Source organism: Xiphophorus hellerii, chromosome 14 (assembly GCF_003331165.1).
Source record: "Xiphophorus hellerii strain 12219 chromosome 14, Xiphophorus_hellerii-4.1, whole genome shotgun sequence".
Lineage (NCBI taxonomy): Eukaryota > Metazoa > Chordata > Actinopteri > Cyprinodontiformes > Poeciliidae > Xiphophorus > Xiphophorus hellerii.
This window is the reverse complement of record NC_045685.1, coordinates 4319237-4346022: the sequence shown is the minus strand read 5'-3', so window position 1 is coordinate 4346022 and position 26786 is coordinate 4319237. Positions and strand designations below refer to the sequence as shown.

General features: G+C 41.0%; 1 protein-coding gene across 9 annotated transcripts in view; it reads right to left on the bottom strand.

The window, feature by feature from the left end:
* nrxn2b (neurexin 2b) overlaps nt 1-26786 on the bottom strand; it is an 813260-nt gene that overhangs the window by 150363 nt on the left and 636111 nt on the right. For all 9 annotated transcript variants that reach the window (XM_032584259.1, XM_032584258.1, XM_032584254.1 and 6 more), the window contains one exon: nt 11517-11698. In XM_032584259.1, the coding sequence (XP_032440150.1) occupies nt 11517-11698 (182 nt within the window). The remainder of the gene's footprint in view (nt 1-11516; nt 11699-26786) is intronic.

The window sequence follows — 26786 nt, the reverse complement described above, 5'->3', positions numbered from 1 at the left end:
GAAGTGACACCCATTTAAGTAAGAAAGTATGGGGGAGGGAAGGGAGTTATAAATAAGGGAATAACTAAACGTACAAGAGAAACAGTGGGAGTAACCGCTGTACCTTGTAACTGCATACATAGGGCCTTGTAAAAGCATTTATACCCCTTAAATATTTTCACATTTTAAAGTTCCAACCATAAACTTTAATGTTTTTTAATAAAACCTGAAGGTTGTAGGGGGAGTTTATATTCAGACCTCTTGAAGTTTGCCACAAACTATGTAGCAGATGCGAATCTTTCAGTACCTTGCGATTCGATTCCGATTTTCATGATCACGATTCGATTCAAAACCAATTGTTCTCTATTTAAACGGTCCAGAGATTGGGTTTAAATTATGCGAATGACAAGAGGGAAAGACAGTGTGAACAAATAGAAGATATCTTTAAAACAATTGTGTAAGGTTCCGAACTGCATCAAATTGTTCCACTGAATCAAATCAGTTTATACTGAAATGAAAATAGGTTTTCATTTCAGTACAGTAAAATTATAGGTAAAATTCTGTAACTGAAATGATCAGCAATAGGTTAGCTTAACTGCCTGACATTTTCTTCAATAGAAAATATGAAAAAATTCTTCAAAGTACATGGGGTGATTTAGTGAACATGTAATAAGAAATGCTGTATACTCACAAATAGGAGAGGCGAAGACGTACAACTTAAAAGTATTTTAAAATTGACCTTTGAGCATTTTGAATCGATTCCGAATTTCCAACACAATTCAAAAGCGATTCTTTACCGAATCGATTTTTCTCTGCACCTCTAGTAGGAACCACAGCAAACAGGTGAAAGAAGGTCTGTTCCCATCAAACACACCATCTGCACTCTGAAACATGGTGATGGCATCATCGTGATGTGTGGCTTTTCTTGAGGAGAGTCAAGGACGCTGGTCAGATTTGATAGGAAGGCAGATGTAGACAAATAGACGGTTATTCTCAAAGAAAATGCTTTAGACTGTGTCCTTTTCAACTTCAAGCAGGACAAGCTGAAACATACAACAAGAGCCGCAATGAAGCAATTTGGACCAAAACATACAAAATTCAGACCTAAATCTAAAGAATGTGTGGCAAGACTTTTTTTGGTTCAAAGATAATCATCCAGTCTACAGCTTCAGCTGTTACGCGAAAAGGAACGAGCAAAAAAAAAAAAAATTTAAAGCTCCACATGTCCAAAGCTTTGAACTCAAAAAGACTCGCAGCTGTAACTGCGACAAATGGTGGTTCTACCAAGTAAATACTGAGGATAGTAGACACGTGGCTACAACACGAGAGCTCTGACTGACACAGTGTTAATGACAGCTGAGCATGCCGAAGACTGAATGTTCTTATGCACATCAGCATGCTACTTAAGGCGGCAGAAGGGGATAAAAGCCTCGCTTACAGTTTTATCTCCATCACCGTCTTCCTTTATCTGACACGAGCATCTCTCCACCCTCTCCTCTTCACAGATCAACTCATCCCAGGCTGGTGGTACATGTCAGAACTGATTTCTCAACTCATAATGAAACAGTTGCTGTCTAAAGCCCTTAAGGTAACGTTAGCTGATCTGTACATCATAGCCATTGAACTCCGATTGAAAACTTTGATGGCTGGCAATGAGAGTAAAGGCATTTCTGTGCAGGCAAAAACCAGACCATTTTGTATTGCAAATAGTATGGTTTGTATCCAGGACAACAACCAGGAAAAGTTAAATAAGTTCTACTGACTATTATCTTCCTGTCTTACATTTCTGTCAATTTGCTGTGGAAAAAAACAACAAAAAACAGCAAACTGACTGACCAGGATAGACCTGATAGACCTCTAGTCTATCTTGGTCGGACAGTCGGAGAGGCAGTTGCAGACCACCAGAGAATCACTGGTGGTCTGCAAAGCCCCTTTAACTTTGATGTGTTTTAATTGCTGCATACATCATCAGACTCGATTTTCCATCAGATCGGATGGGTTCCTCAGTAGGATTTCTCCCGGACCAATCAGCAAGCAGAAGGACAAGTTGTGAACGATGACTTTGATTTTACACGTTGTTTTGTCTGCCTGTAGTTTTAGCAATGGCAGCGGAGGAATGAGCGAAGCCGTACAGTCTGTGTCGGTCACACCTCCAAATATTGAATTAACATGAACAGCCGCCTGCGACAAACTGCCGACCTGTCCAGGGTGTTCCCCGCTTCTCGCCCAAAATGTCTCGCTGGAGATAGGGACCAGGGTGTAAAGAAAATGGATGGATGGATGAACAGCCACCTCGTTCGGCTCAGCACGTCTCTCTTCGCAGTGGAGGATGGTTGTTTACAGTGCAGACAATTTCCAATTAGCTTCATAGCGTTGAACTGGCGCAATACATGTGTCATGAGCAAACGTTAGCGATTGGGTAACTTTTAAAATTTCAACAGACCTGACGCTTCCAGGAAGCAATCATTTCTCCACAGCTGAGAGTCCAGACCCTCTGTACGAAGCAAAGCGTAAGAGAAGGGTCTGGTTTTCACCAGGCTAAAGACTTAGCAGAAACATTGAATATCTCTCATCTCAGTCAGGGTGTGACCAGCACCAGGAGCAGAAAATATAGCCATGTCTGTGCTGCTGTCTGCCCCCCTCCTCAGGCTCCCGCTCCCTGTCCCGACTCAGATGACAGTTTTGTTGAAGCACGGCTCCCTAACGAGTAATCAAGAGGCAGCCTTTATTTAATGCTGCGAGTCTGGAACGGGACAGCCTGTGATGGAGGAACCGGGGGGGGAGGCCCGCTGCGCTCTGCGCACCAGCCCATAACTGCAGATGAGACACTTCCCACAGAGCACTTAGTGCAACAACTTGCTAGCTGTAAACACACCGAGAACAAAGTGAGAACAGCAATAAATACATACAGAAACCACTAAACAGTCACAGTAAAAAACAAAAAAAGAGATCAAGCGGGTAATGAAAGGTGCATAAAAAACCCCCAGCTTTCTTTGGCCATCTGTCGAGGCATTTGGTTGGGTTATGACGACCCTGCGAAAGTAGTAGCTGAAGCATTTGCTCCTGTTTTAATTAATCTCACGCATCTTTAACAAGCCTTTCTTGGGTTTAAGACCCTCATTACTCAACTTACAAACAGTTTTAGATGACACCTAATCTCTAAATCATGGGATGTCATGGGTTGCTCAGTTCTAATGAACAAACTTTTTCTCTCAACTCTGCGTTTACCAAACCCTTTTCTGCTGAGGAGGCAGTAGAAAAGACAGCTTCTCAGCCGGGGTTTAGCTCGGTGCCTGTGTTTACCACTCTGTTTGCTGACAGCCATGCTACATAGCGGGGACAGTGGAGCATGATGCCAGAAAAACATTGCTGTAGGTGTTGCATCCAGATTGAAATCAGAGACAACTTTTCCCACATGCCCAGTTTTAAAACTGCCGGTGTTGGTGTAGCAGTCGTTAAAGCTGGCGAGTAACGACTGCTTTCATACTGTGTTTCTGCAGGACAACCCTCACAGATTTTTCTACTGGAAGTGTCGCTTTTCTTTCCCTTTATATATGCTTTTAATGGAGATGTCAATGTAGAACAAATCTCATGTAGTGTAAAACAAAGTTTCAGAGCCAGGCAGTCAACTTTTCCTGTGAGTTTTGACTGACGTAATAAATTGGAGATAGTTTAAAATATGGTATGATATATGGTATGATCCAAGTAATCTGCTACACTAAAACAGAGTGTGCACTCTCATGTTAGTGTCGGCAATTTTCAGAGATATGGCTAGCTCTGTTTTTTCTTATATGAAAACATCAACAGCAGCAAGACTTGATTTTATTGAAGACGGAAGCTGAAGAGAAAAGTTAAAGATGTGGAAACCAAAATATACTCTACACAAAATGCTCCAGGGACAAAAATGTTGTACCTGGCAAAACAGAGAAACATATGAGCATCCATTACTGAGTAAGTTAATATTAATGACATAGTTGTGTTATTTTGCTGGACTTTAAAGCTGCAACCATGGCACTCATTTCAACGGAGGATTTGGGAAGGACTCAGTTGTGTAAGTGCTTACTCTGGTGTTTCTGAATAATGAGGTTAGGGTTGGACAGTAGGGGTCTTTAAAAGTAAAAAAAAAAAAGTTTTGCTTTGAACACTTGTATTAAAAACTGTTGCAAATTTAATGAGGACGGCGAATCTATGAGTTTAAGCTTTTTGAGTTTTTATTATTAGGTGACGTACATCCTATTAAGTTCTCCTGTTGTGTAACAGTTTCAGTATAATTCACAAGTATTAAACTGTCTACACTATTTTGATAAAGTGACTCATTCATCAATATACCATTAAATTTGGATAGTAATATTTATTCTTACTTAAAAATGCCAAGAATGACAGAACATCTTTAAATGACATGAGGCAGATCAAGGTGACTGACAATTTACAGAAACAAGAAATGGCAAGATTTTAAAAGTTACGGTTGCAAGCATGATAAAATGCTTTTTTTTTCTCTATGGGTTGAAGTCCTTTAATGAGAAAGTCCTGGAGCATCAGGAGATTTTGATTGTTAAAAGTAAAGTGCCGTGCAGATTTCAAACAAACATAACCTTTAGAGGTGACATGTTTCTGTATTGATGCAAATTTCAATTAAAAACTGTTTCTGTTGCATATTAAGCTTGGAATTCAGTTATTAACCCTTAACCTGCCTTACAAACCCTTACAGGGAATAGTTTTGCTAAAAACCAAAATAAAGAATGTCATAAATAAGTGACATTCTTTGTGTGTGTAATGCTGAGCCGTTTGACTCAGATGTCTTGCTTCCAAGGTCTTCCAAGGACATCTACCTTTCCCAGCTGCCTCAGATGGGAGATTTATCTATCAGCCTGCTTTCGTATCTGTCAGTATCCCTCATTCTGTGGATGTAACACCCCAGGCCTTGATGGTGAAAATGTCATGCAGGTTGGCAATGAAAAAAAGTCGTCCTGAAATGCCCAAATGATTATTTTAACTTTGACGCAGCTAATTCCCTGATACTGTGAGGATTTCTTCACTATAAAATAGTGAAAAAGGCAAAATCCCTATTCAGAAACTATTTCTGCTGTAATAATGACTAATAGTTGTGGTGGTTATTTTCTCTCTGCAGAAAATCAAAGTTTTAAATAATGAATCTAAGACTCATTGGGAATACGTTTCTTTGTCTTCTACGTTTCTAGAGAATAGCTATATTAGGTAAAACGATTAAAAAAAAAAACCAAAACAATTTATTCTAACATTTACTCAAATTGCTAGAGCTGCCAAAATGAAAAAAAGAAAGAAAGAACTGCAGTATAAAAACATTAACTGAAGAGATAAACGTTGGACCAGCAGCCACAGAGGTAGTTCAGTCAAAGAGACTTAAATGAAATCCAGTTTTAGGCAAATTTGATGGCGCCTTAAAAAGTTTCATTAGGTGAAGACGACTTTGATATCCGATTCAAACAATTCTGGCTCTTCTGTTCTGTATCAACTTGACAAATTTCTCTTCATCAAAGGTTGTCAATCAATTTACTGGCTACCATGGAGCTTTGAGTTTTCTAGTTTGTGTTGTTCATTAGCTTGAGAGAGAGAGAGAAAATAAAGCTAATTTCTTAACCAAACGGTAAGTTCATATTCATTTTGTTTGATAAACAGTCTTGGTTGGCAGAGAATACTTAAAGACACATGAGAAATCTGATAATGTGACATTGAAAAGCAAGTAAAAGAGCTAGTCTAAAGGAGATTCTGTGAAGTTATTATGAATAATATTTTTCTTATTATAGAAGGACATCATATTCCAGTGAGTTTGTAGGAACATGGATAAACCCTCAAAGGATTGTAGGAAAATGTTGTCAACCATAGGGTAAAAAGCTCTATATAGCATATTAATCATCTAATATGCTATATATTATTAGCATATAATGACATGATGTTCAGCAGACATCATTGTCTTCTAAGGTTAAAAGAACTAAACCATGACAGGCCATATATATAAGTCATATATTATGACTTATATCCAGTCATAATAGACTGGATGTAATCCAGGCAGGTTGGGCCTCTGGCCGCCTCAGAAAAGGTATTTTCATGCTGTGGCCAAGGCGATGTCTGGGACTAGAAGCAAGCCTGCATGCTAGGTGTGTAACATGACCTACAACTCACAAGACGAGACATGATACCAAGTTCATAAGAACAAGAGGTGGGACGAGAGTTTGATGTTATGCTAAGGAACAAATTTATGTTACAAACTAAATAAAAGGTGGGCTGTGATTGTAATGGAGCTCCTCATATCCCCACACCAGTGTTTCTCAACCCTTGTCCTCAAGGCACGCTACATGTCTTAGATCTTTCCTTTGCTTTGCTTTAACATACATGATTCAAACAATTAACGGCTCAGCAAAAGACTGTTAATCAGCCATCAATGGAAGCCGACTGAGCTGAAGCAGGGAAACATCTGAAACTTGCTATGCAGTTCACCTTGAGGACCAGGACACTGCCCTAGAAGTCCAGGTTGCTATAGAGACACTTTCTACCTCTTTCACTGACAACTTTCTGTGCTTACATGTTGTTTGTGTCTTTGTCATTCACTCTGTTGCCGCTTATCGTTCCCACTGGGAACCCAAAATGCTGCCAAACAGATGATCTAAGAGTAGTCGGGGCATTCTGTTCCACCTCCACTGGACAGAGTCGTGGCGACCGCAACGGGGTAGAGCTCTCAAGATAGAAGTCGCCTCAATGAGAAGCACTGTGATGTTTCAATAACAGTTCTTATTTCTATTCAGTGGCTAACGCTGTTTCCAGTTTGAATTGTTTTAAATGGCTAAGATCAAGAAACTCACTTATATGACATCTTTCTGCTACAAGGATCCGTTTACTCTTAACGCTCTCACAAAAGATTTGTACAAAAACTCTGAACTGTCCCTTTAATATGCTTATGTCTGCTCAGCAGCGAACCATTCCTTTGGCCTTTTTCAGATAATGTATCAGGAGGTTTTTTTGGTTTTTTTCCATCCAGAACTCCAAATGTCAATGCGACTGTGCCGCATTTATACCCACAACAACGGTAAATAATTACCACCAGTCAAGGTCCTACGAGGACAAAGTCTGACATTTTAAAGCAGATGATGTCAGCATTTTCCGGCTTCTCCGACTCTCCCGCAGCCAGCTCTGCACGTGGCCCGATGACAGCGTGTCAGAAAGGTGGAGTGAGTGATCTCCCGCCCTCCGTAACATAAATGGACAGAAATCGAAGGAGCGAGTGGCATGAAAGAGTGGGAGGTCTGGACAGAAACGGGGAAGAGTATATAAAGAGACGGGTGGCTTAGGCGAGATAAGGAGTAATGTTCCATCACGTCCCGGTGGCGTGCTATTATCAGCCGTTTGCACCGGTGCCAGTATTTCTAGTTGGACAGGCAGAGACAACATCACACCGTGTTGTTTCATTTCCTGTAACAAGTAAGAAATGGTAGAGAGCAGAGTTTGTGAAGCTCTAATTTAAGAGTAGAAAAAAAACAACAGATTTTACCAACAACTTAAAGATGGATGGTATTCTAAAAAGATGACGTCTTGTCTTAAGATAATTGAATCTTTATTTTAAAAAATTGTGAATGTGATCTTTTAAACCCAATGGAAAACATTGGACAAAGCCGTCAACGAATGAACAAAAGTGTTATATCACCTTTTACGCAAGCGAATAAAGCCCCACATATGGGCCCTCAAGACCACGGTCGGCAAACACGGAGCCCATCGGTAGCTCGATTGGGACCGTGAGGCCGACCCTCCACTAGGTGGGATGATATGGGAGCCACGGCTCGCAGGTTTTCAGGTCTAATTTGCCTGTGCTTCTCGTCTCAAAAAAGAAAAAAAAGAGAGAGCGACGGGCATAATTAACAGGAGCCAAACACCCACCACGGGCTGAACGGAGTCATTTAGGGGAGCGACTCGGGAGGAACGGCAGCAAATGAAATGTAATTGCGGTGGGAGCGGAGGAGCCGGGCCCGCCGTGTCGGGGTGCGCTGGTGTGTGCGTGAGGGGGGGGAGAGAACGAACGGGGCAGACGAGAGGGAATGAGGGAGTAAATGAAAAACACTGAAGTTAGATAGAGAATATGCACTTGGAAGAAGAGCAAGAAAACGAATGAGTGATGAGGGTTGATGAGCAACAGGCAGGAATAAACAGTGAGGAATCCTTCCCTCAGGTAGGAAGGTTGACTCAAAGACTTAAAAATGGATCAATGGATATATGAAATAAATTTGGAAAGATCCCAGGTAAAGAACAGCTGGTTTTAGCTTTTATTTTCATCTACGAAGAAACTGACGAAAGGTTTTGGTCGGGTTTGGTTTGGTTTTGTTTTGACACCAGACAAGCTCAAGTTTTTCCACATACCCTAAGCAGATGATTTATGGCAATATTGTTAGATTTTTTTTTGTTGTGTTATGTTATAATTCATTGGCACAGTTTGTAAATCTCAGGAAAAGTCAAGAAATCTGGGTTGGCAAGTCAGACGTTTCTCACCAGCCTCAACATTTTAACAGGGCTGCTTTGCATAACAAGTCAATGAAAACAAAAATTATTTGACCTTTAAGTATATTATTACCATTACATTTTTTACACACACATGACAACCATTCTTAATATCGACTGTCTTCAGAAGGAACTCTCCAGCTTCTTCTTTCCTTATTCCCACAGTGCTGCCATGTAAAGTGCTTCCATTGGGAGTAATTTGGGATTCACTGTCAAGCCTCAACATGTCAAGCTGAAGGTCCTCAGACAGTTTCTGGGCTGCATTACAATTTTACCTGGCCTGTGAGAGTTATTATTGTGGTGTTTTAACTGACCTGTGACAACACAGTACAAAAACCGCAAAGGCAAGAAATCCCTCTGCTCCACAGCGGGACTTTATGCCAAAACCCTAAATCAAATTTCATCAGTGCACTAGAAGAATGTGCCAATAGATTAACTCTGAAAACAGCCTGGAGGGATAATATCTGTCAGTTTATAAAAGAAAAAAAAAAAGAGCATACATAAAGCAATATGTTGAGGCTGAAGCAGAGAACGTCTCGGCTGATGGGAAACGAGTCGACTGAACTCCGTATAGCATTTACGCCAAAGGGCGACATTTGTAATACCTAATCCATGACAACGTTCTCTTTCTCCACTCCATCTGTTGACCAGCACATATACATTCATGAAGGGGGGAGGAAAAAGTCTTCTAATTGCATCCTTGCTGACTGTAGAAGATTAAAAATAGAAAAGTAGGAAACAGATGCTGTTTGGTTAACTGGAAGTGTGATCGCCTATAGAGAGCAGAACTGTTAAGAGTGTGCTAACACCATACAGTGACGGGAAGACATCAGCAATCACCTCAGATGTTGTTCAGTCATGCTGCTCATTTATTTTCCTCGGCTTCCGACTGGCATTGGACACATTAGCTGATACATTGGATTCGACTTTATTTAAACAAAACTGGCTTCATAGAAACATGCCAGTTTAAGTACTTTACATGAAACTGTATGCTATTGTGCTTAATTCTTTATTCCTTCCTTTATATTTACCACAGTTTAGCCTTCTTGTAACATTTTAAAGTAGATCTTAAGATACTTTTTGCTACAATATTTTATTCTAATCGGTAAACAGAAGATGTATCCTGGAGCATGTGTCTTAGTAAACAGGTCTGGTGACAAAACTCCTCATCACACAAGCAGAGACTACAGAGGTGGAAGAAAGATGCACTTCAAACTACCGTACTGAGATGTCATAGATTTTCATAATTGTATTATACTTATGGTATGTTGTGGGCAACTCTGTGCTGTAAAATTACAAATATCAGACTGAAAATCTGTATGAGAAAAAAGCAAGATCCTAAAGGAGTTGGACCAGTTTGAGGGACAAAAAAGATTCTAATTGGAATCATCTTCATCTGATTTATTTTCTTACTTGACGTGGAAAATAAGCTAAGTTATTATTACTAAGTCTTGGATTATTAAGTCTTATTACTATATGTGAAGCTGAAAGATGCTAGCTGGTAAACCTCTGTCATGAGTACATGTAGACAGAAACTCACATGTGTTTGTATTAAAAGGAAGATAAGTATCAAAATTTTAAGAAAAATCTAATTATAACCAGCGGTATCAGATTTCCGGGCATATCGGAAACTCGCAAATGTAAAGGTTCCGATCAGAACCTTTGAGTGTAAAAAAAAAAAGAAAGAAAAAAAAAGGCAATTAATTGCATTAAAATTTATGTAATTAAGTAGTCAATATCAAAGTCCCGGCCCTCGTTATAACCACAATAGTCAGCAGCTTAAGGTTTAATATTTGCTTTTCCATTTGAAATGTAAGCAAAGAGATAACTACAGATAGTATTTATATATTTTTATGTTATTAACATAAAGCCGCCTTATTTTTCCTGTGAAATCCTTCTCTGTGCTGATGTCTTCCCCTCTTCTCACAGATCCTTGTACTTCTCACCGAGTCATTTGTGCTCCAGACGACTTTTAAAATATTAAAACCAGCCGACGGATGACTTCACATCACAGGAAATGACCCATTACAGCTCAGAGCATCTACAGTTGACCCCTGATGCATCACCACTTAGCTTCCCCCTCCCCAATCCATGCATTATTTGTTGGGTCCATTATATTTACAACTATAATCTTTCATCATTACAGTCATTACCCGTATTTATCACTGAAGCTAAGAGCATTTAAATTGGCCTTGACCTGCTCGGTCAACTCGGCAGCGGCGGCTCCCACACCTGTCCCTCCCCGCCTCCCATCGGCCCCTCGCCCTGTCGCTCTCAGTTTACCCAGCACTGGATGAGGAGCGACCCCGGGGGTCACCGCTCTTCCTGTTGCTCTCGGCGCTCGGGCTAAGAACCAAACAAATTGGGGTCGGCGCGGCTGCCGGAGCGCTGCGAGGGCGCACACAAGAGGCCGAGGGCAGATAAGTGGAGATCACAGTGATGGTGTCTTCTCCCTTTTTGTTGCTGCGGCATCACCTTTCACCATCCGGCAGAGTAAAACACTCCCTCTGAACGGTTCAGAGGCAGCGGCGAGTAATCCCGGATGGTAATTACCACAAAACCCACCATGAAAATGAACAGAATATTAGGTGGAAGAAGCATGGAGGTCAACAATACAATTAGAGCCCCGTTAAATGCCTTTTAAATGCCTGTTGTCCTTTAATAGCCATTTCAATCCATCAATGGAGGTGGGCTTTAATGACCTTTAAGCCCAACATATGAAAGCTGTAAAACAGAAATTAGGGTGATGACTAGAAATAACAAGAAGTGTGTGTGTGTATGTGTGTGTATAATTAGCCATTTTCTGGACTCAGAGCCTAATCCTTCTTAACGGCCCTTGAAAGCAGAAACGGGCAAAAAAAAAAAAAAACTAATCTAAATGTCATTTAAAGGAAAATCAGCCACACTTAGAGAAGCCAGGGGTCCAGTTTTACTCCCTGGAACACGGATCGTTGTTTCACTGGAAATCTAAAACAATGCGGTGGGGAGAAAAAAGAGGAATGAGGTGTTTATCTTACTATGTGCAGCTCCAGGTAGTCTCCCAGTCCCTTGGCGCTCTCCACCCTGACCAAAATGGCTTCCTTCAGCTGCGTGCTGAAGCCCACTGCCAGCCGGTCTGCCCGCGTGCTCGGCCGGTCATTGGGTGGCCAGGTGTATGTGATGAGGGCTCCGCCTCGTCCAAAGATGTACGTTGTCCCAGCTGTGAAATACAAAAGAAAAAGCTAAGTTAGGACAGTTTACATAATATGCAAAAGAACAAAAGCACAACATAGTAAACTACTGTAAAGATTTGACAACAACGAAGCACAAATCCGACTTTCAGGACAGTAAAGATGGCTTCTCCCACCCCCCCATCTTTGTGTTGTCATAACACTTCAGCTGGCGCCTGCGTTTTTCCCGTTCTGATAAAAAATGCTTTTGTTCTGTTGATCCCTTTTTGGAAATAATCTGTATACTCTAATTTGTCAAAAACGGCTCCCATTCAACTGCGATAAGTGTGATTTGGCGCAACAGCAATCAAAAGAATTCGACAGCCGATGAAATATGAGAATAACAAGCCAGTGCATTTTATTAGAGGCACTGAGAATCTGTCACAATGTGTCATAAAAGAGTGTTTGTACCACTGGAACTTTTTCACATCCCTATTGTGACCAACTAAAATCTATCCTTAAATGGGTTTTCATGTGAAAGACGAACACGAAGCAGTGCGTAGTGGTGAAAAACTACGTACACATGGATGTCAATTTTAAAGTGACAGGCATATGCAGCCAGCTGCTCTGAATCCAATTTAACTCTGTATGTCTGCTGCAATCGTTCCACAAAAAGAACAATGTCTCAAATAAATAAATGTCTGAATGTTTTCCCGTACTTTCTAGTCCATCGTTCCATCAATGCTGACCATCTTCTCTATTTTTGGTGAGGAAGAGTGTCCCTACACTACAAGGCTGCTGTCACCACCAGCCCTGGTTCACTATGGGGATGTATTCATCTCCCGAGCTAGCCAACAAGCTAGCTAATAATTGTAATTAATTGTTAGCTAGCTCTTGTTGGCTAGCTAACAAGAGTTATGAAGCACTTGTTGGTGAGGAAAAGCATCCCTACACTATGACGTTGCTATCACCACCTGGTTTCACTGTGGAGAGCTAGCCAACAAGCTAGTCAATAATTGCTAATTATGGCTATTTAGCCCTAGAGCTAGCAAAGTAACAAGAGCTAGGTAGCCAACAATTGCCATCTATCTCTGTTTAGCTGACTCTTGTTGCCAACAAAAGCTAGACTACAAGCTAGCTGTTGCTGGCGAGCTTCAATTAGCCACTGTTGCATGAGCCTTAAAATGCATATAAAAAATACGACGATGTGTTGACCTTTCAACATCAACCGAAGTCAGACCATCTTGTTAGCAGCAGCATAGCAAAAGATGGAGGAAAAATAGAATTGCTGCCAAATAAAATGAGCAATTTAATGTTTGAACAGTAAAAGAGGGGATGGAGTTTGGCTCCGATGAACCCACAGGTAAATGAGAAATAGCTGCTGGGCGTGATTAGCATAGAGTAATGAAACCACAGAAACTACTATCAAGCCATGTGGACTGTTTCCACCCCCAGTATTATAAACACACACACATAGACACACACCTAGGCCGTACGTCAAGATAATAATGTATGTATAACATGCAACTATATGAATACATAAGCAATCAAGGGATTCAGGCGCATTTTTATGCAGACCAAACTCAAGGCCACCGACACGGATATTCGCAGGTTTTCAATCATTTTGATCAGAAATGACCATGGAGAAGCAGCATCCAGCTTCTATGCACCAGAAATCTGGAGTTAACTTCCAAAAGACGGCAAAATGGCCAAAAGACACTGAGTTCCTTTAACTCAAGGCTAAAACCCCTCCTGCTCAGAGCTGCCTTTTAGTAGTAAATGATGAATGAATGACACTGATCAACATGTTTGATGTGTGTTGATGATTTCCATGATTGCATTCAACAAGACGTAATGTTTGATGCTCGTTTCACCATTGGCGACCGTATGATGTTTTTATGAACGGCCTTGTTGCTAAAATGACCTATACAAATATAAACTTGACCATTTCTTCTGGATTTGACTCAAATTACATTGGGAAGAAGAGGATAAAATGCAGCTGTTTAGCTAATCTTCTAGTAGCGTGACTTTAGTTTTATGTAAGCCAACGGCTTCCTAAACACACCGTCCCTGGAAGGTTGACGCCGTGACGACCACGGAGGCCCAAAAGACCGACAACATTCACAACCACAAACAGCCACTCGCTCAGTCGTACACCAAGTAGGGGCCCCTGATTAAAAATGGGGACAAGCTGTCTCCCTGCACACAGACATGCACACATTCAGCAATGATCCACTGGTAGCCATTTCAATTGGCTGACACACAGCACTCCCTGTTTCTCGCTCTTTTTCTCTTTCTCGCCAGCCCTCCCCGTCTCCCTTGTTTCCTCCCAGCAGAGCTAAGCCCCTCTGCTCAGCTCTTGTTGTTTTCTTGAGGCTGTATTATTTTAGCGCTGACTAATTATCGCAGCATGGCAAGGAGGGCTATAAAGAGGTTGTGTGCCGGAGGAGAAAGAAATTGAAAAAAAAAACAAAACAAGTGAGAGGACGACAAAAGGCGACAGGATTTAAAGACAAGGAGTTTAGAAATAATGGTGGAAGCTATACATTGTGGATGTTAAAGAGGAAAAGTTGGTGTTTTCTTCCTCTTAGCCTCTGTTCATCACGAGTGAAGCACCAACCTATACAGAAACTGGTCAGGAGACTAATAGAGGAAAGAGGAAAACAGATTTCTAAAATGGCCGACTAACAGGAAAGGAAGGGAGCCATGTTGTAGAAGTAAAGAAAGCTTTTGCATTAAACGATCTACATCGTTAAAAGTGAAACTCGTCTAAGTTTTACATAACTACTAAAGATATTTGCCCCCTTGCACATTTCTCATTGTGTTTGTTGACAGTATGTTCCTTTTGGTTCTGCAGTGGTTTTCATCTTAATTCCCATGGATGCCCTTTTTGCCCTGATGTTAGTTAATTGAGGCAAACAACTCCTGCTGTGCTTTGGATGTTGCTCTGGGTTCTTTTGTGATCTTTTGTGATTTGTTGGATACTCAAAGTATTAGAAACAGTTTTCTAACCCTACCCAGACAGACAGATGTCCAAAACCTTCTTTTCCTACTCCATGTCGTCAGACAAGTTCTATTTAGGTGAACGTTTTAAAATTATTTTATCAAGCTTGGGTGTGGCTGATGAAACTTATCAGAACTTAGCCATAATCAAAGTTAATTTATGATTCAATAAAAGAGCAATTGCTTTGGATAAGTTTTCTAAAAAAAAAAAAAAAGAATTATATGAAAACTGATGTTCTTAATGATCTGATATACAAAAACAAAGTTAAAACAGAACAATAACGTTTGGACTCTGTCTATGATTACTTTGATTTTGCAATAGCTTCATAGCAATTAAACGTGGCTTTCATTTTGTGCTCAAAAATGCTTTTCTTAGAGGAAACACATAAAACGGTGTTTTTGATGCATCATGTCAAGGTGGAGATCATGTCAACCAACCAACTGAAGAAGAACACCTAAAGCTTTATTTAAGCAACACATGGTCAAATTTCATCATTTCAGCAACCGCGGCATCTATGTAGAGCAAGTTTTCCGCACAGTGCTCCTCTAATATTTTGTGGTTACATGTGGAAAGACATGGCAGGCAACCAAGAGCTCCTCCTAGTGGAGGTTCGCAAAGACAGACACTTTAATATTTGTCCCATAAAGACAATAATTCCACCAACACATTAACGAATGTAACCATGTTCCTGCTAACGACAGTGTTTTTTCTTTTTCTATGCATGTTGCTTTGCGTTGCATGCTCGCCGTAAGCACCCTATGCTGCCCCCTACAGGGACGAGCCATAATACAGAGGCTACAAAAGATGAGTTGGCCTGATTCTGATCTTCAGCATCTGACTTCTGTGCAGAATGCAAGCTTCACCGTTACCAGGTTGTCCGATTCATTTGTGAGTCCAACGTGATGTGAATTCTCCTATGTAAATAAATGCATTAATCCATTCTCATTTAAGCATCTTGCTACAAAATTGTCACGTTTCGCAACCTGGGAAAGGTCTCAACCTAGAAACCGGGTCAAATATGTAGCAGAGAATGCACTCTGATGATGTTTTTAAACTCCGTGCTCAACACTTTTCCTGTTTTTTGATAGCTGTTGTTTAAGTTTTGGCGTGTCAAAAGGACAAGAAGAGCTGGAGAGCGTTGGTTCAGGCCTGTGTCTGTCAGAGCCTTTACAATCCAACAAATCCAATAGGACACAGTTATACTTATGCATATCTGAAAAGCATTAAAAGCAACAGCAATTGTGAATTTGCATTTATGTACAAATTATGCCAGTCCTGCGTAATCCCTAGTCCTGCTGTGTCAGGGTGTTATTTCTGTAGGCTTGAATACATCTAAAAGCTAGCATGGCGCCGCAACAATGGCCTCCCACTGTGACTGATGGGTCGAACATCGCTCACTGTGCATGTACAGCGTCTAGCAGTAGTAATCACACCCTTTGAACTTTTTCAACACTTCTCATGTTAAAATCCTAACCTCAGTGATTTATAGTTTTATTTGGGTGGATTAAGATTTTTTTTTTAGCTTTGACTGTATTAGAGCCGTCCTGCATAAAAGTGAATCTTCGCCACAATTTGAAGCTTTTGGAGAAGCAGCGTTCATTTTTATGCTCCATAAAACTACGAAACTTACCGAAACACTCATTTCCTTTAAATCAATGCTAAAATCCCAACCGGTTTAAAGTTACCTTCGTTTAACATTAACAACATCATCATTCATTTTGGGCTGGATTACAGCTTTTCATTACTACTAATTTTGCTATGTATTATTTTTAGTTTATTTACTGAGACATGTTTTTTATCAAGTAAACAAATTTATATTGCCTTGGTGAAATAACTAAAAGTCAACTTTACAATGAAATCTGTTCCAAGTTTCAGTTTGTAGAGTGACAAAATGTGAGTGCAGATAGGCAGACTGCTAACTCTACACCTTTAAACAGCAACTGGGCTAAGATACAAAGATTATCCAAGAACATACCAGCACCTCCAGGCAAAGACATTCATCTCCAAAGGCTGGGGAAATTAGAGCTGCAGTTTCATTAAAAAGATTTACTTTCTGTTTATATTAAGTCTGGTGGTCTAGACCAGTGGTCCCCCAACCCCCGGACCAATTGCTACCGGGCTGCGCAAGAAATAATTAAATATTTCCGTTTTATATATTGAGTCTGGTGGATCTTTTATTTTGAAAATCCTTTAACCGGATTCTGTCGGTTACGTCTTGAGCGCCAACATTGAGCCCACAAGCAGCAGAATGAGTTAGAAACAGCAGCAACAGCATCGGTGTCTGCAAACCCCCCCGGTCCGCAGCAAATTTGCAAAGTCTTGACCGATCCGCGATACTAAAAAGGTTGGGGAACCCTGGTCTAGACCACAAAGGCTAAAGCTGGCAGTGGGCTGAAGGAAGCCATTTTGGTCAGGGTGGAGAAGCCAGAGGCCAGTAAAAATTAGTGACGGCAGATCCGCCTCAAAAACATACGCAGCATTCAGATCATCATTTAATGTGTGAAAAGAAACTGCGGTTTTATTTACAGATGCCATATAAATTGGGACGTGTCTTGACACAGCAATTCCACACAACGCAGCAGGGGAAAACAACTCTCGGAATCCATCTCATTTAGAGTGCGCCACAAATTAGACTCGCAGTGCGCATCGTCGCCGCATATCTTAGACCCAAACTCGGTCTGAAATCACTCACATTGATTACAGCCCCCGCCAGGCTCAGCCGCCTCCGCCATATGCTCCCCCGGCTCCTCAGCCCGCGCACCAGACGTCACCGCCGCAGTGACACCTGTCAACTTGTGGCCTAATCGCCGGCGTGAACGTCACAAAAAAAAAAAAAAAACTATGTTCTGGGAGGAAAATCAAGACAAAATCAAGTAAGAACTTCAACTTCCCCCACCCCCCTTACTTCTCTCCTCTTCTATATCCACCCTATGAGCCGGTGGTGACTGCTTTGATTTGTGCGCCTGGTAGTGGCCACCTGCTGCTTTGTAGACTCGTGAGGCCCGTGCGCGCTGTGCGCACGCGCGCCCTTCTCCACTCTAAATGAGGAGACTAAGGAGCCACAGAGTCTCTAATGAGTAGTCTGACAGAGCTCATCCATGTGCCACCGTTTCTTCCAGAAAACACCTGCTGCTCTGCTTAAAAAAAAAGAAAAAAGAAAAATCCACTGAAGACTGCGGCGCAACACACAACGGTGGGAGGATGAGATGAAGAGGGGGGGGAAAGAAAAAAGAAAAAAAGAGGAATGAGGTGTTTATTAAATTCAGGAGGACAGGTCTGGAGGGCATTTCTTCGCTTGTTGTCGTCACCACAACAATCTGAATAAAGTCAGACAACATAAATCCACAAAATGAACAAGAACTTTAAATACACACAACTCACGCGCAGTGCTGACCACATCACACCTCTGTCTAAAAACTGATCTGTAGGATTAATTAGAAGAGGAATACAGTAGTTGGATTATTGACTTAATGATTTTTGGCACTAGTGGCCTCTGTATATGGAGAAATTTCTCTACCACTGAGGCACCCGGATCCCGAGTGTGGAACGAATACCTCATGTTATTAAATAAATAAAAATAGCATAAAAAAAACAGATACTTTGAATTTTACTTTGAGACCTTTAGAGTTAGCCTTCAAAGATGAATGGTTGCCATGTGGAACCTGCGCATGGCTGCCTTACTGAAGCCCATCCATGTTACTCAAAAGAGCTAGTGTTCTTTAAATAAAAACTTCACATTTCCTCCGGTAAACATAAAGTTCTGACTAGCTGTCCCATTTGTCCTCCAAACAAGAAGGTTTAACTTCTTAAAAGCACAATATAAAAATGGGAAGCGGCCGTATAATTCTGCTGGTGATCCAAGCTTTCTAGCTTTCATTTTGATGAATTACAGACTTTTTTGTGTGTGTGTTTCTATCAGCACTGAGGCCCTCCAGGCTCTTCTTTCAAGAAGCGCCTCATATTTCAGGATGGGATGGACAGCGCCATCAGAAAGTGACGCAGTTTGACTTCAGAATTCAGCTCGAATGGCTTTGGCCTTTACCTTTAACAGGGATATCTATAATCCCATTTCTGAGGTCTTCAGAAAGCTCTCTTCCTTTGTTTTCTCTGGTTTATCTTCAGTGTCTTATACGCAGCAAGGCATGTCAAGAATTCTGGTAATTGAGTACATCTCTTTACTTTTTTGAACTAATGCTAAATGTATGTACTAGAGGAGTGCTTTTCCTTTTGTTTATAGAAGTTGGAAGGGTACCAGCTCATTTATCCATGCCCAGAGTCCATATATCAAAGAGAAATCTTGAAGTGGAGCGCCAAAAATACGTTACTGATGTCACCAAAAGGAACCTTACTGCCAACCAAGAGTTAAAGTTACGCTTTCTGTGGCGTTTACAGGAAACACAGGCCAGACGAGGTGTTCCAGTCAACCAATCTGCCCTGCTTTCACAAGAACTAGAAAGATATGAAGTGTCTCATCCTATTCATAAGCAACTAAATATTTATCATATGTGTTCAATTAGTTCAGGTGCTATTGATTGGGCCAATCAATCCCACCTGCAGGGTTAGAAGAGGAGAGATGAGTCAAACTACGCGGGATGCTCCTTGATTATCATCTCCATTCATGTGGGCTACCTCGTAATTTGGTTGAGGAAGAGCTGACACGGAAAATAAAACAATTTTCTTCTATGATTCCGGTGGAAAAAAAATAACAACCTGAAAACGCTCACCAATCAAAAGTGCAATGAAGAGTCTATTGATTGGGAATTTTTCTTTTTTTTTTCTTTCTTTTTGGTAGGAGGATGCGGGGATGCACACCCTCTCATTTTTCCCTACCTGATCCCACTACGCCACGGCAAAAGGAGACGGTGCGAGTTTATCATCTGGGCACCATTGATTGGGAATAGTGAATTCTAGGCCACTGCTGTCTACTGTGGGCATAAACAGGTCATATTGGAAGGAAGTAGACACCACAATTTTTCATTAAGGCCTGCGGTCAATGTTGCGGTGTCAAATAGCAGCAGTTGCGTAGCCTCATGAGAGTTGGCAGGAGGAAAATTGCGAGACAAGATGGCAATAAAACAAAAACTCCACAAAAGGGATAAAAAAAAGACTGATGATGGTGATGAAGTTTATTCTCTGGAGACAATAGGCCTCAAGGCAGCAGCTCTGTGCACTGATGCAAATGTTTCCCCACTTCTTATTTTAACCTTTCAGACAGGCTTCCAAACAATAACTCAATAACACAGAGACGGTTCCTCTAAACTTTATGCATTATTGCATCAGTGGAGCCTGATTCTTTGAAGTGGTTTAGTAGACAGACAGACCTATTGATTCTTAAAAAAAAAACCAAAAAACTAAACAGAAGGCTTGAATTTTTTTTTTCTTTTTTAAACACAACAAATATTTCTGAGACACTTACAAAGAGATGTGTAGACCAGGATACAGAGAGGGGTCGATGTAAGACATTTGCCAAGCTTTCAGAAAGCAGGAGAGATCGTTCAAGTTGTGGAGTAAACACATACAGAGAGACAAAAAATCTACCACCAAGAACAGAAACTTGTGGACATGCAGCCTAGCGATGGGTATGTAAATTATTAAATTTCTGAGGAGCTGACTATCCATTTAAGTAAATTATTGAATGCCAGCAAACACAGAGGATGTGTCATAAATTATTAGCTTACTTGCACTTGAAGTTTGATGAGAGGACAAAAGGTCATGTGGAGAGACTCCTCACTATGGGGCCCTGTAAACCCTCCAGACCGTCAGTTCCCAAAACCACACAAAAAAAGCGCACACAGGGTACGTGCGACCGCGCATAGGATAAGAAGCACATGGGGTCCAAATGACCCTTTTGCTTAAAACTGCGGGAGGTTTAAAAAAGTTACAGTAACTCAATGTTTGGTCAGAAAGAAAGAATTAAAAAAAAAAGATCCTCAATGTGCGTCTGCAGACTGTGTGGACACAAGTATCGAAGACCTCACGTGTCACCAACGAACGGGCTTGACAACATTGTCACGTGGCATGGAATAAAAGTTGTTTATTTCATCACTCAGTTTGAATCTTCAAGATACTCTTTTTGCGGTTATGCTTTGAAGAAACTGGCATAATAAAATCTCGTAATGATAATATTTATTATCAAATTGAACCCTCTCGGGATATCTAGTTGCTGTAAATGTGTGACTTCATCAGTTGAAGTGCATGTTCACTCTGGGTAATGGTGGTAGGACTTCAACTTGAAATGTCTCCGTCGTTGTGTCCTTCAGGAAGACACTTCACCCGCCTTGCCTGCTGGTGGAGGTCGGAGATGGCACTGACACATGGCAGCTTTGCTTCTGTCAGGGCAACTGTTGCTACGATGCACTAACTTCCCACCATCAGTGTGCACGAATGGGTGAATGTCGGAATGTAGAGTGAAGTGCTTTTGGGTCTTCTGGACTTGAGAAAGTGCTGTACATGTACAGGCCATGTTATAGGAGCCAAATATGTCGTCATCTCCAGGCAAGGCGGATGAAGGGCCTTGTCCACGCATTGCTTCTTGTGTCTATGTCCAGGACAATTGGCCACAGTTCCATGAACATTTTCACGATATTGGAAGCCGTGATCATAAAAACATGAAGTTGCTTGGAAATGTCCTGCAGCCTTTTCCTTTAACATGTATATCTTTATTCCCACACTCCTCAGACAGCTCTCTCCTTTGTATTTCTCATCCATCTTTATCTTTACAAAATCAGTTGTGTGGCAGCTTTCTGTGTCCTTGATGCAAAAAAGAAACCTTACGCAGAGCAAGAATCAAGTGATTTGTAAGCACTGTGAGAACTCCGAATGCCAAGAAGTAGCCATCTGCTTCATTCCTTCTTTCAATCCTAAACTCAAGAGCTATTTCAAACTTTATTCACCCCCTGGAGTGGATTTGAGAGGGATAGTTTGTCTTTTTGGGGGATTAGAAACACTAGTTGAAGCTGAACTAGACTTCTCTACACTGATTAGAGCTTCATTAAAGCACAATTTGTGACTTATGAAACTTGTAGTCTAGTTTGAAACAGGATTCTTCCTAGTTTTACAAAGAGTAAAGTTGAAACCTCCACTAAAAACCTGGACACTGCATATTTGATAGTTTCTCTCTGCTATGACTGAACAATAATTGAAGCGTGAAACTGTTGGAATACTAGCTCTTTAGTTTTTTTAATCCTCTCTGAAAGAATACTTTGTTCCCATTACTTGACCAATAAATTATGGTGTGGAAGTTTCCGGTAATCTGGTCTGGATAATGTTTCTGTGCTTTCTCCTTTCCTCTGCTCTGTCACGGGTTGAAATGTTGCCTTTCACCAAGAAGGTCCTGGGATCTGTTCAAGCTGCACCCTGCCACTCAGCCAGTGACAGCTAGAGAAAGGTAACGTCCCACCAAAAACTGTAAGAAATCAATAAGTAGATATAGGCAACACATGGGTATTTAGGTTTAGGCATCACAAGCAGTTCCATTTGGATGGCGTAGTTTTGGTGTTGATCAAGCGCCCCGATTTGTCTCACTTTCTATTAAAAGGCACAGGTTTAGACTAATGAAATTGGCGGTTTTTGCTTCCTGACTGATTGATCTGCGTCACTCGAGTCGTCAAAGAGGCGTAAGATGAAATACACAACTGGAGCATTTTCTTTGAATATTTGCTGTCAGTTGTGTTTTATGGCACAAGCGCACACCTCTGAATCATCCTTCGCCGTCTTCAGAAATCACTTCTGTCAGCTTGAAATGTCTCGTTATTACCCTCCTCCCTACGTCTGCCTTTGGGGACTGGATACACAGCTGCATCTTTTATAATTTGAGAGATGTAAAATGTTTCTCCTTCTTTTCTTCCCCTGCTTTCAGCACCAACAATGCGCTTGTGAGGTTTTGTTTGAAACATTTCAAAATGCTTGTCAGGTCCCTGGAGGAAATGCAGTTATCAGGGAGTGTGTTTTGTATAAATACCATTATACAGTTAGGACTCAGAAGGTACCATTCTCGCTCTCCTTTTATTTTTCATTTTTTCTCAATGATAATAGTAGAAAGCCTCAGGGGAACGTGGAAAGGCGGTGATGGCGGTCACTTGTGCTGTCTTTCTCTGCGATAAAAGGAAACTCATTAGTTTTCACGGGACATTCACATTCGCACGGCGCCTTGCAAAGTATTCATACCCCGAACTTCAAAGAGCGAATTTTATTTGATAGACCAACACAAAATAGTCAGTAATTATCGAGTGGAAGAAAATAGGAAGCTTTCACAAAAAGAGGACTCAATTTTTAAGTTCAATTATTTCTGACAACCCTGGATAAAGTGCAACAAATTGCCTTCAGGAGTAACCAATTTGGTGTGTGTATGATTTATTCAGTCTGTTCAGTAAAGGCCTCCGAGGTCTGAACAAACGGCATCGAGTAACTTTGCAACACAACAGATGGGGTCCAGCAGAAAGCTTCGAACATCTCGCAGAGCACTGATCAATTCAGCACTGATCAATTCATCATCTGAGAATGGAAAGGGTATTTACACGACAGCAAGATGACCAAGACATGGGGGCATTGATCAGACAAGCAGCTCAGAGGATCCACAGCTAAGGTGTGGAAATTTGTTGACTTGTTCACTTCTCGAATTGTTAGAAACCTGGAATTTAAGAAAATGTGGCAAGAAGAAAGCCATTTGCTGAAGGAAGTCCCGTCTGCGACAACAAAATGTGAAGATAAGACATTTTCAACAAACTCACAGATGCTGCGTTTCCAATACAAATGTGGGCAAAACTTTGTCAATAGTCTGTAATATAAAAAGAAAACACAATTTCGCAACTGCAGTGTTTCCACTAAATAAGAAACCCAGTGAATACATTTGTTCACTTGATAAGTCTTTAAAAAACACACCATCATCCTCCAACTACTTCCTGTTTACTTTCTACGGTGTGCGTCGGCGGCAACGTAAAGTAGTAGATCATGTGACTCGTGATGCAAAAAACGTGTGTTCAATACAATAATGTAAAGTAAAACAATTTCAATATGGCCAAAAAACCCTGCCTCATTTAAATGACAATAATTTTTATGGAAAATATATTCTTTTTTTAAATTGCAGTGTTTCTACTAAGCACATCTATATTCAATATATCAAATTGCACAATTACATAGTCAATGGAAACGCAGCTAGTGCTATTGCATTTTTCTACTACAGATGAGGAACTACTAACAAAATAAACATTACAGAATCTCAATTTATAAACCTGAACTACATTTTTTACTAACCTATTTAATAGGCCCCTAAATGTGGGATGAAGTACTGAACTCCCTCTGGTAAAATGTTGGTAATGCTGACTGACCCAACATTAATTGAGAGTCGGAATAAATGTGTTTCTTTGGTTGCTGCTCTTTTTGGACACCATCGTTTTTTAGTCACTTGAAAATAATCAGTTTCCTCAATGGTCAGAAACTCTCCAAAAAGATCCAAACTTGAGCCGTTTCAATGCCTGTTCAATGTCCTCTTTTGTAAAACGGATGTTTGTTAAAGATTAAACCAGAAAACACAAAAGACTTCAACCAGATAATTATCCAATAAACAGTATATTAGAACTGTGTGCATTTAAGTACAAAATGAATGCACTTCAACAGCTTTTTCCATCGTCATGTCCAGCTACTTTCTAAAACAGGAATTTCAGACGTTTCAGTCTAAACTGCCCTTTAGTGTGGATGGGTAAAAGGTTTGAGTAAGGCTTAAAATCTCACTTTTTCATCCCTAATTCATCGTCTCTTCTTCTTCCAGACGAACGAAAGAGGACGCATCGTCGCTTAGAAGCTCTGACAGCAATTATTTAAGGAAAGCGGCTACGCGCACACGATAAGACGCGGGCGCAAATCAAACACAAGAACTCATGCAAAACAAACTGATTCATAAGCGCAGCGTCAGGCACATCTTTTCACATTAACTTTTAGAATGACATGCCAATCAGACGGCCGGCGCCAGACAGAAACGAGTAAATATTTCAGCCTGACAGTCTGCCTGGAGATTAATTATTGACCGTGTTGGGAGGGTTTGAATCAACCAGAGTCACAGGCCAAACCCCCCCCAACATCTGCTGGAGCAGATGAAGGGAAACAACACTGAGACATCACAGCAGCACAGGTTGGAGTGACTAGTAACAGCAGAAAACCAGGAGGTAGGCAGAGCGAGGCTTGTGCTATGTGAGGAAATAATAACAGACGTGTGTAGAATCCCATCCTGACCCCCCCTCCCATCCTCCATACAGAGTCATTAAGCCGTAATGTTTTCAAAAGGTCACTTTGTTTTATTGCTGTGAGCTCTATTTGAAAACAGGTGCGCGTTTGTGTGTCAGCGCGCTTAAAAGCGGATACGAACGGTGCGCGCGCGAGCGAGAGAGCGGCTCCTTGATAACGTTTAATAGCCAGAGGCCCAATTAGTGTTAACATCATCCTAATTACACCAGAGTGGCCTTCACAGCGCGTAAATAAACACGGGGCTGAAGCCGGTGTCGGCCGCTGCGGCCAACGCGCCGCCGACCTTGGGGGGAACTCTGCAGAAGCTGAGCATGCGTCACTTTGAGTAGCAATAAATCCACAGAAGAGGGAGTTTGAGAAAACGCGTGATAGAAACGTGGGAACAGCGCTCCTATTTAGACTGTAAGCAGGCATGTCACAACAACAAATTTACCGGATGATAAATTGTTCCAGAAATTATTGCGATAAACGATAACATCGCAACATGTAATATTGTTTCGAGATCATTTTCAAGTCATTTATTGATATACATGTTATAGTGCAAGTTTATCCTCTAAAAGACTGACAAACGTAAAGTTTATCAGTTAGACTGACAAACCCAATGTCACAATTGCTGTGTTTCTATTAAATACAAAACACAATTAAAATCAAACGTGAATGCGTCTGATCACGCAACATGTCATTAAAAAACATGGCGCACTGTGATCCTCCAACTACTTCCTGTTGTCTTCTTTGTGATTTGCGGAAGTTTGAAAAAAAGCGCCAATAAGTGTTTCCATTGAAGTACCTCATCCTAGCACCAATTTTTTTTTTTTTTTTTTTTAAACAAAAAAATTTGTATTTCAAAATGGGCTTATTTTCATAAAGCTAATTTATTTTCTAAGTGTCCAATTGCACAATTATGCGCTCAATGAAAATGCAGCAAGTGAGCAAAATGTTTGAATCACAAGAGGGAAAAAAAAACTATTCTATCAGATCATGGGTCAAATAAAATATTTATAGACATCTCAAAAGAATTTGAAATCAGTCAAATCCATATTATTAACAAGCTCATCTTTGGTAATAAGGTTTTCCTTTAAAACAAAAATAAAATAAAGTGCAACAAGGCAACCTCTGGGCGATTGCCTTTAACATTTTTATACTTTTCAGCTTCAAAAAAATGTGATGCAATGTGAGCATTTTTAAATAAAAAATTAAAATATTAATGGACAGTACTATTTTTTTGCTAGTGGAGATGACAGAAGGCAGTAGTAAAAAGGTTATGGAGAACAGAGCCAAGAGTGGATTGACGTGAAGATTCTTCCAGAGGGCAACAACTCAGATCCACGGCTCGGATCCCCGTGGTGGTGGTATTCCTCAGACTCCACAGGTTGGGGGGAGGGGAACATGTAGCATCAAAGGCGAGAGGCAGATGAAAGAACAACACGGTCCACAGCAGACGTGTTGGAATCGTGCGTTAAATTCTGTCTGCCGAATGCGTTCCGACACCCACGTATGACGAGCTGCCAAAGGTCAAACCGCAGAGGAGTTTGACATCTTGTCAAGATTTGAGTGTTGTTGACACAAGAAACCTGCTGGGTGGGATTCAGAGCGGCATGACTGCGTGTCAGTTCTCCTCATGAATAAGGTCCTGAATCTAGTCACCCGCCAATCCCTGAGCTTTCATCTGCAGAGATTAGCCTCGGAGGGGAAGAAGAACAAAAATCTAAGCCTGTTTCTTTGAAGGCTAGGGGGTGGTCCATTCCTCCTCTGATCACATAAGACCCAAAATCTGCCACGCACCGCTCTGCTGGGCGCTAAATGAAACAAACACTCAGGCTGGGTCAAAGCAGGAAGATGGAGCGCCGTGCGCAGGCATTCACACCCCTCGAGTTTTCACTTTGTCACAGAAAACT